The following is an 8,583-nucleotide window of genomic DNA, read 5'->3' on the forward strand; positions in this document are numbered from 1 at the left end:
GTTAATTTTATCAAAATCCTACATTTATAGTACTGATAATTGTTAAGTAAATGCAAGTTTTGTTAAATTTAAAACATTTCAATATACATTTTCTTTAAAAACTATCTAGGGTTAAACTAAAAAGAAATAAAATACAATTTTTTCCATTTAATCCAAAGTTACATCTGTTGATATGAAGCAAATAAAGAAAAGTTTCTTACAGATTATCATGTACTTTAAAGTTTCTGAAGAGTTGATGTCACTAATGCAAAATTCTATATCATTTAGTAAAAGTAATAGTTTTTTTCCTAATTTTCATAAAAGGAAAATTAATCTGATTTACATTCACATTAAATACAGATACCTCACAAATACATTTCAATTGATTATGAATAGTAAAAAAAAAATTAACTATCTTCAGATAGATATAAATTAATGATATTCTTTGCATTTTTTTGAATTGAAAGTCACAGTTTATGTTGATTACAAAACTATGTTTTTACATGATTCCTTAATTAATAATAATATTACATCATAGGTATTTTGGATTATTTTTTAAAACTAAGCTTATCATCTAAGATAATCATATTGAATATTAAGTTCACAGTATAAAATTTCAGAAAAAAAATATCAAACTACTTCACATAGTCCACAGATTACTTCTAACAAATTCCGATCTTTATTATTATTATAAATTTTATGTTATGTTCCAAAAATATATCATTCTTTTTTTGTAATTAAGACAGATATATTTATTAAAGCAATTAATTAACTAAGAATAACAAAAGTACTGCATGTTAATTTTTTCTTCACTGCTAAATATCATTAAACAAGAATGTTTTCTTTTTGGTAAAATATCATCATCATCTGAGCTTTCCTGTTTATCTTAATCTGAAGTACAGCAACCTCTTGATTTTCCTCTACTTTTTCTATAAAATCTGACATTTTTGTTTGCTTGCATCTGCCTAATATATCTTTAAAAATTTATTATTATTTTTTATGTAGTAACTTTTAATTTAATCAATAAAAACGAAATACAAAAACCAGTCTTGCAGGTTCATTTAGAGGACTATCACCAACAATAGACACCTGGTTTATAGAAAGCTAGGACAAGGAAAAACACAAATTGCATAGTCAGTTCTCATTAAGAAAATTGGGTAAAGGCATGAGACAACACACATGCTTGCCTGAATAAAAAAATATGCAGTAATTGAACTTAAAAACTGACAGTCTGTACAGGGGATGTCTTCAATTCTCAACCATGTTGTATAGAGATTTCCCCAATTTTAGAACCATGTTAGAGCAAAATCATGTGTGAGGGATATCTGCATATATAATCAACAGATGCACACAGATACTGTTGATTTACTAACAAGAAAGGTACCTGTGGATACCTTGACTGTGTGAAAACTGTTTTATTGTTACAAGTTGTTTCATTATCAGATTCTGGAGAATGTGGGCTATGAATCAGATAAAACTATTGATGAATGAAAATTTAAAATAATATATGGTAATATAGATTTAGTTTTACTAATTCTTTCTATTTTCTTATGTTTAAATAAATAAAAGTATGTAACATAAATTACAAACAATTTCAAGGAACAGGATTCATTTTCAAATTGAAATGTGTTTGTATTATAAATTTTGTTAAAAAAATTTAAAACTAACCTTCATTTGGAATCATTACTTCTCTTTTAGCTATGATGTTAGTGATCAGAGTAAAAGCTGATGCTACAAAGAAACGACCAGGTTCTGCAATAATTCTTATACCAGAATCAGCAGGAAAATATGCATCCAATGCCTTATTGACCACACCTGAAATCTACAAAAAAAATTTTTTTTATTAGATTTTGAATTCAAATATAAAAAAACAATTTGAAAACAAAAATAAATAAAATCTTTCCAAGCTATTTTTACACTACAATTTAATTTATACAGGCAGGGTTGCTATTTCATAAATATATTTTAATAAATTTCAGCTGTGTATTTATAGTTTGAAATTTCAATGGATTCAAAGGAAATTTCACAATTTCAAATTGAATACCAACAGACACAAAGGGCTGCTAGTGTTCAGAGTCAATGATTTTAGGCATATGTGTAGAATGAACTTGCATGCAGAAGTTTACTATATTACTCATTTTAAAAGATACACATTCACATGGAAGTACAGTAGACCCCCTATAACGCGGCAAAAAATTGCAATGGTATTCATATAAATACGCTAAAAGGAACGCGTAAAACGTCATCGCCAACTTGTGTCGTGACAGGATTGGTCGAATATGGACCAACAGTAGATGAGCAGCTGAACTACTTACATGCTATGGAGAGGTTTAGGCGGGTAAGTTGAGTTTACTATCATCTGTACAGTATTATTATCGTCTGTACAATATTAACTTAATTTATTTTAACTTTATTATAATTATATATATACTTTCCACCGTCCAGCACCATGCTACGGAGAGTTTAGGCGAGTAAGTTGAGTTTACTATCGTCTGTACAGTATGTAAATTACGTACCGTAAGTCTAATACAGCACTGTAATTTTATACATNTATATAAATTTTTTTGATGGATATCTTCCACTCACGTGCTTGCTATATGATAAATTTTACCTTTTCGTGTGTCTTTTTTTTCGCTATTTCGATGGGGTATTGAAGTCCAGCTTCATAGAAGTTTAACTAGGAGGAGAGTGGGGGTGGAAAGATCGAAATGGGGGTGTTTAGAATAGGAGACGGTAAAGGAGGAACTGTAGGGGGTTAATTACGCTTTGTATTGATGCGCCGGTAGCCTTTAGTGGGCGTTTCCTGTTCTAGATCATCCCAACCTGGATCCCATACGTCATCGTCGCTCTCCCCCATCGCTCCCTGTTCGTCGCGATAATCGATCAATAGACGTTCGCTCTCCTGTCCTTTCCATTCTCGCGATAGAAGAGGAGATCTGCCGGGACCACCCCTTTTGGATTTACTAGGTGTTTTGGCGTTCGCACTGCGTCGTGGAGAAAGTGCCATTTCGGTCCACTCGTCGTTAATTAATTTATCCTCGCTTTGATTCTCCATATTTGATTTATTAGGAGATCTGAAACGGGAAAGATTTTTTTCTCTTCTAAAAAAATGCGTTTAAAAAAATTGTTCTTCATTATTTTATTTATTAACAAACCTTGTTTGGCCGCTTCCTTTACCGCATTTTATATCCTTTTCCAAAACAGTTTGATCGTGTAATAAGGGTGTATTGCTATTATCGGGATCTCTATTCCTGTGAATGGGTGAAGGGTAAATTAGACACTAGATGGCAGCACTTTTTTTAATAAAAATTAATTAGAAATTATGACTGCTTAATAAAGACAATTATTTTACTTAAATTACATAAAATTCTTCGTATTAACAATAATTAATTTTATGAATATTTAATTCACAATTTAGAATAATAAGGATTTTAAGCGTAAAACACTAAAAAATGGTTTGGTTAGCATTTTTTTAAAAATCATAAACATATGTAAGATGATCCTACATGGTTACGTCCGAATTGATAAAAATTATTATTTTCTTAAATTAATAAAGAAACGAACCAGTGGATGAACGACGAAATAGCAAATACTAAAGAACGTATTAATATAAAATTCACATTGCTGAAATTTACAACGGAACAGTTTTAAACATCTCAAATACCATATGGAGTGCATAAGAAGTGGATGGCATATATAGATGGCGCTGATTTTGTATATATTATTACTTACTTGCTTAAGTCTCCGACACGATAACCTTTCCTCAAATTGGTAGACGACTTGTCGCCCAATACTTGATGATTTGTCGCTAACCAATCCATACCGAAAGTCGGGTTTAACGTCTCTTCTATGTTTACTACGTTGTTTCTGATCAATAAAGAGACGGTGGAGCCGCAGTGCGACTGTCTTCACCTGACGGCTCTACCTCTCTGAATGGAGTTAAACCGTCGATGTACATTTACCAATGTTGATGCTTTTACTCTATCGATTACCCTTAGTACACCAGTTGTGTACGTGACGATAACGCGTAATTTCACCGATCCCGCGTCCGTCTACATTTTGATTACTAGAAACTCCTAGAACGAATAATCTTGAAAAACTACGTAATTAGCTATAATCGCGCCCGATCTCGTTCTAAATGACCGATTCGCCATTCCTCTCATCCTCCTCTAGACTCCATCTTTAAATCCTCCAATGTGTACGGAATCACGTTTACTGCATGTTCGTTCTGATAGTTAGAAATTGCACATCTACATCATGGCTTATGTCTACCGCATCGCATAAATTCGTGGACTTAACACACATTAGTCTATATATGAACTTTAATGCGTTATTAAATTGCGGTGGTAGCCGAGTTTTAATGGCAATTTTGATATTTTATTCACAATAATACCGTAAAAAGGTGAAATATTTCAAAATATCTTTTATAAGTTCTTAAAATTTTTTAATAAAGATTTTACACCGCTCTGTTAAGGTTATTTGAGTATGTATATTAGATATTTCACTTTTACGTTAAAAAATTTGATGATAAAAATAGAACAATTAAAATTCAATTTTGTAAAATGATTATAAGAACTTAAAGATTTTAATAAATGATCTGCACATAAATATTTTATAAGGAACCATATTTATTGATTTTAAAATATTTTTCCAAAAATTGGAATAATTTAATATAACTTAAATTTAAGAATTGATTAGACCAGTAGCAGCATGTCTCCCAATATTCAAACAAAACAAAAAAAATCAAGTCACACAAACACACTATTAAGATACTATTATTTAATTGATTTAACCATTTATTATTATTAATAAATTGCATGTTAAATAAATTTATCCAAAGAATGTCTTCTTGAAACTTAATCCACTTAAAGAAAGAGATTCTATCTAGCGGTGATAGGAAAAATGGAATGTACAAGTGAAGAAGCTGAATCTGTCCTGTGTAGTAATATCAGGCGAACACAGCCTCGGCCACCGGAAGCAAGTGCACCCCTTCGGATCCGCCGGAGGCCTGTTCGGATGCCTCGGCTACAGAGGTCCATTCGGGTGAGAGTGCCTTCACCAGGCGAGACCATGAAGTTAGCTGCTGAAGGAAGATTCTGAAAAAGTAAGGAGAAAATCAAGAGACTAGAACACTGCCACAATTTTGAATTAGACGTGGCAGAAGTGTCTTACAATGCATGCCGGGGAAGGTAGAATTTCAGGGCTGGTTTTTCAAAACCGTTGAAATTGGAGGCAGCGCAAATAGTGTAGGCTCCCATGTTCTCGAAGACGATCCACTCGCCGATCTTCATGTCTGGCATGTAGCACAACTCCACGATTCTGTCCATACTGTCACAGGTGGGACCCCACAGACTGGTACGGAATACGGGCTCGTCTCTTTTGTCCTATTACAAAAACAGATTGTCGCAGTGTCAACACCTTGTTGGAACTATAAAAAGAATTGACGAGAACGCCATTCGTTAAAAATCTTTCTACTTGGAGGAAAATATACTAAATATATCCTTGCTTTGTTTAGAAGCAACTTTGGTATTTTCAAATTATCTAGTAAAAACAAGTTTAAATGGCAGTTATCTCTTCTGTAGTACCTAAATTCTATGTTAAAAATTAAGATTACAAAACAAGTATTAAATTACTTAAATACTTTTATTTATAAATTATAGAATATTCAATAAAGTCAATTATAATATTAAAATAAATAAATAATTTCACAATTCATAAAAATTACAAATTGTACAATAATTCATTTAAGAATGACCTAAAAGAATTTTCCTGTTGTTGATTTCATATTTTATAATCAACGAAGAATGGGTGAGCAAAGTTTCAATTTTGTGTCCAATAGAGATGCCCACAGAATTGGTTACATAAAAATATACTATAAAATATAGTTCATAATTACTGTTCTATCTTGTTTGAATAGTTTGTATCTTTAAACTTTTTTCTTTGGGCTATTTTATTGATTTGGGATAGAAATTCCTTGTCCTCTGACATTTTCTATATGTAACTGAAATAAATTTCTATTGGGGTCAATGTATATTATAAGGATGCACCGATTAATCGGTAAGTAATCGGTAATCGGCCGTATCGGCCACTTAGCCGATTAATCGGTATCGGCCATTTCCACCAATTAATCGGTTTCGATAATCGGCCAATTTTACATTTTGGTATTTTTGTTAGAATGTTACGTACAATGCTAGTAATAAAAACTAATAAATTTCTGTTATATATTTATTATTTATTACATGACAATCTGAATATAAAAACAATTTTACTAATCAAATTATTCCTTTCATCAATACATATTATAACATAACGTATAATATAAAGTTTAAACTTTACATAAGAAAAAGTATTGAATAGGTTAAGAAGAAAAATTAAATTTTTATTTGTTTCATAAGTTTAAAGTTTAAATACAAAACAAATATAAAACAAATAAAAATTTAATATTTAAACTGTAAAACCCTTAAATTACAATTTAAGGGNTTTTACTAATTCTTTCTATTTTCTTATGTTTAAATAAATAAAAGTATGTAACATAAATTACAAACAATTTCAAGGAACAGGATTCATTTTCAAATTGAAATGTGTTTGTATTATAAATTTTGTTAAAAAAATTTAAAACTAACCTTCATTTGGAATCATTACTTCTCTTTTAGCTATGATGTTAGTGATCAGAGTAAAAGCTGATGCTACAAAGAAACGACCAGGTTCTGCAATAATTCTTATACCAGAATCAGCAGGAAAATATGCATCCAATGCCTTATTGACCACACCTGAAATCTACAAAAAAAATTTTTTTTATTAGATTTTGAATTCAAATATAAAAAAACAATTTGAAAACAAAAATAAATAAAATCTTTCCAAGCTATTTTTACACTACAATTTAATTTATACAGGCAGGGTTGCTATTTCATAAATATATTTTAATAAATTTCAGCTGTGTATTTATAGTTTGAAATTTCAATGGATTCAAAGGAAATTTCACAATTTCAAATTGAATACCAACAGACACAAAGGGCTGCTAGTGTTCAGAGTCAATGATTTTAGGCATATGTGTAGAATGAACTTGCATGCAGAAGTTTACTATATTACTCATTTTAAAAGATACACATTCACATGGAAGTACAGTAGACCCCCTATAACGCGGCAAAAAATTGCAATGGTATTCATATAAATACGCTAAAAGGAACGCGTAAAACGTCATCGCCAACTTGTGTCGTGACAGGATTGGTCGAATATGGACCAACAGTAGATGAGCAGCTGAACTACTTACATGCTATGGAGAGGTTTAGGCGGGTAAGTTGAGTTTACTATCATCTGTACAGTATTATTATCGTCTGTACAATATTAACTTAATTTATTTTAACTTTATTATAATTATATATATACTTTCCACCGTCCAGCACCATGCTACGGAGAGTTTAGGCGAGTAAGTTGAGTTTACTATCGTCTGTACAGTATGTAAATTACGTACCGTAAGTCTAATACAGCACTGTAATTTTATACATTTCTTGTGAAAAAAACATTTCTTATTCAACAGTCATAAAAATTATTTATATTAATGATGTCTCCAAAGTTAAGTTATTTTTCTGCAAAAAAATTCATTGATCAGAAATCACAGCTGCCGTTTGGTGCGCTGTTCCACGATGAAAACAAGCTTAAAAAATGGCGACGTCAAACGGTGCACACTCGGTAAGTAATCCCACAATTTTTTGTTTATAGCATAGTTTATACGGATTATTCCCAAAAAATTATACGTGATTTGGAAATGTTGAGTCAGATTAGTCTAGAATCGATTAATTTTATGGAAGAAAACCTTTCAAACAGCCATAGTCCGTAAACTTCACACGTGTCAGGCTGTGATTGGCTCATGTATTTAAAGATTCCTACAATGCAAAATTCTTATAAAGCAGAACGTAACTACCGTGTTATAGCGGGGTCTACTGTATAAGCAATTATAAGAATTATGAGCAGTGTTCAGATCCTCATGGCAACATGATTCTTCTCCTTGGAGGTAATTAACTATATAGCACAGCAATTCCCAACAAAACCTTTTTATGAAAAAGATTTTGTTGGGAAACATTGCATTTATAGGAAACTAGTACCACCAGAGTTGGCATGGAAAATTTTACCCATTTGTCTTTAAAGGTTCTTCATTAAATTATTATATTTTATCTATAATGATGGCATCAAAATGTGTTACCAAAACAGGATTGATGCAACACATATTCTACACCTTTAAGATCAATAAACTCCTATGACAAATTTTTAAGCATAAGTCTCTCAACAATTTGAGACTTAGGCTTAAAATAAATAATAATAATAATAATAATAATAATAAGTCACAGTAGTGACACACCATGGACTGAAAATACACTCACAGACAGACACACACAAAACACAATTCTATCATAAGCCTGCCTGGCAGAGAAGAATAGAAACACAAATAAATGACATTAGACAGCAATTAGGCAGGCTGACACAATACACTAAAAACAACATAACACCCAAATTAAAGAAACAACTCAAAAACATTTTCAAGAAAATTAAAACACACACAAAACATGAACATCACAACACACACATTACAGAATACATCGATACACT

General features: G+C 31.1%; 3 protein-coding genes across 3 annotated transcripts in view; all 3 read right to left on the reverse strand.

Annotated features, from left to right (window-relative positions):
- Nucleotides 1-2,526: 2,526 nt before the first annotated feature.
- Nucleotides 2,527-4,448, reverse strand: LOC111631600. Its single transcript, XM_023375889.1, has 3 exons — nucleotides 3,712-4,448; nucleotides 3,135-3,230; nucleotides 2,527-3,053 (listed from the first exon to the last, which is right to left on the reverse strand). Exons 1-3 carry the CDS (start codon nucleotides 3,798-3,800, stop codon nucleotides 2,735-2,737), a joined length of 504 nt encoding a protein of 167 aa, XP_023231657.1. The 5' UTR covers nucleotides 3,801-4,448; the 3' UTR covers nucleotides 2,527-2,734.
- Nucleotides 4,449-4,682: 234 nt separating this feature from the next.
- On the reverse strand, nucleotides 4,683-5,647 carry LOC111631601 (ornithine decarboxylase-like). Its single transcript, XM_023375890.1, has 2 exons — nucleotides 5,152-5,647; nucleotides 4,683-5,075 (listed from the first exon to the last, which is right to left on the reverse strand). The coding sequence occupies exons 1-2, from the start codon at nucleotides 5,304-5,306 to the stop codon at nucleotides 4,928-4,930; spliced, it is 303 nt and encodes a 100-aa protein (XP_023231658.1). The 5' UTR covers nucleotides 5,307-5,647; the 3' UTR covers nucleotides 4,683-4,927.
- Nucleotides 5,648-6,559: 912 nt separating this feature from the next.
- The window catches only part of LOC111631599 (ornithine decarboxylase-like), a 46,545-nt gene continuing 44,521 nt past the window's right edge, over nucleotides 6,560-8,583 (reverse strand). The window contains exon 9 of the mRNA XM_023375888.1: nucleotides 6,560-6,756. Within this exon, the coding sequence (XP_023231656.1) occupies nucleotides 6,598-6,756 (159 nt within the window). The 3' untranslated portion in view covers nucleotides 6,560-6,597. The remainder of the gene's footprint in view (nucleotides 6,757-8,583) is intronic.

This window comes from Centruroides sculpturatus, unplaced genomic scaffold (assembly GCF_000671375.1).
Source record: "Centruroides sculpturatus isolate CEXI.00-Female unplaced genomic scaffold, Cexi_2.0 scaffold504, whole genome shotgun sequence".
NCBI classification, from domain to species: domain Eukaryota; kingdom Metazoa; phylum Arthropoda; class Arachnida; order Scorpiones; family Buthidae; genus Centruroides; species Centruroides sculpturatus.

Bases quoted from the DNA above. Each gene is read 5' to 3' on its own strand.
- LOC111631600 (XM_023375889.1), bottom strand. From the start codon at position 3,800: ATGGATTGGTTAGCGACAAATCATCAAGTATTGGGCGACAAGTCGTCT. The intron at 3,231-3,711 runs GTAAGTAATAAT...ACCCATTCACAG, and splicing joins CGTGTCGGAGACTTAAGCAA to GAATAGAGATCCCGATAATA. The intron at 3,054-3,134 runs GTTTGTTAATAA...TTCCCGTTTCAG, and splicing joins AAAGGAAGCGGCCAAACAAG to ATCTCCTAATAAATCAAATA.
- LOC111631601 (XM_023375890.1), bottom strand. From the start codon at position 5,306: ATGGACAGAATCGTGGAGTTGTGCTACATGCCAGACATGAAGATCGGC. The intron at 5,076-5,151 runs GTAAGACACTTC...TTACTTTTTCAG, and splicing joins TACCTTCCCCGGCATGCATT to AATCTTCCTTCAGCAGCTAA.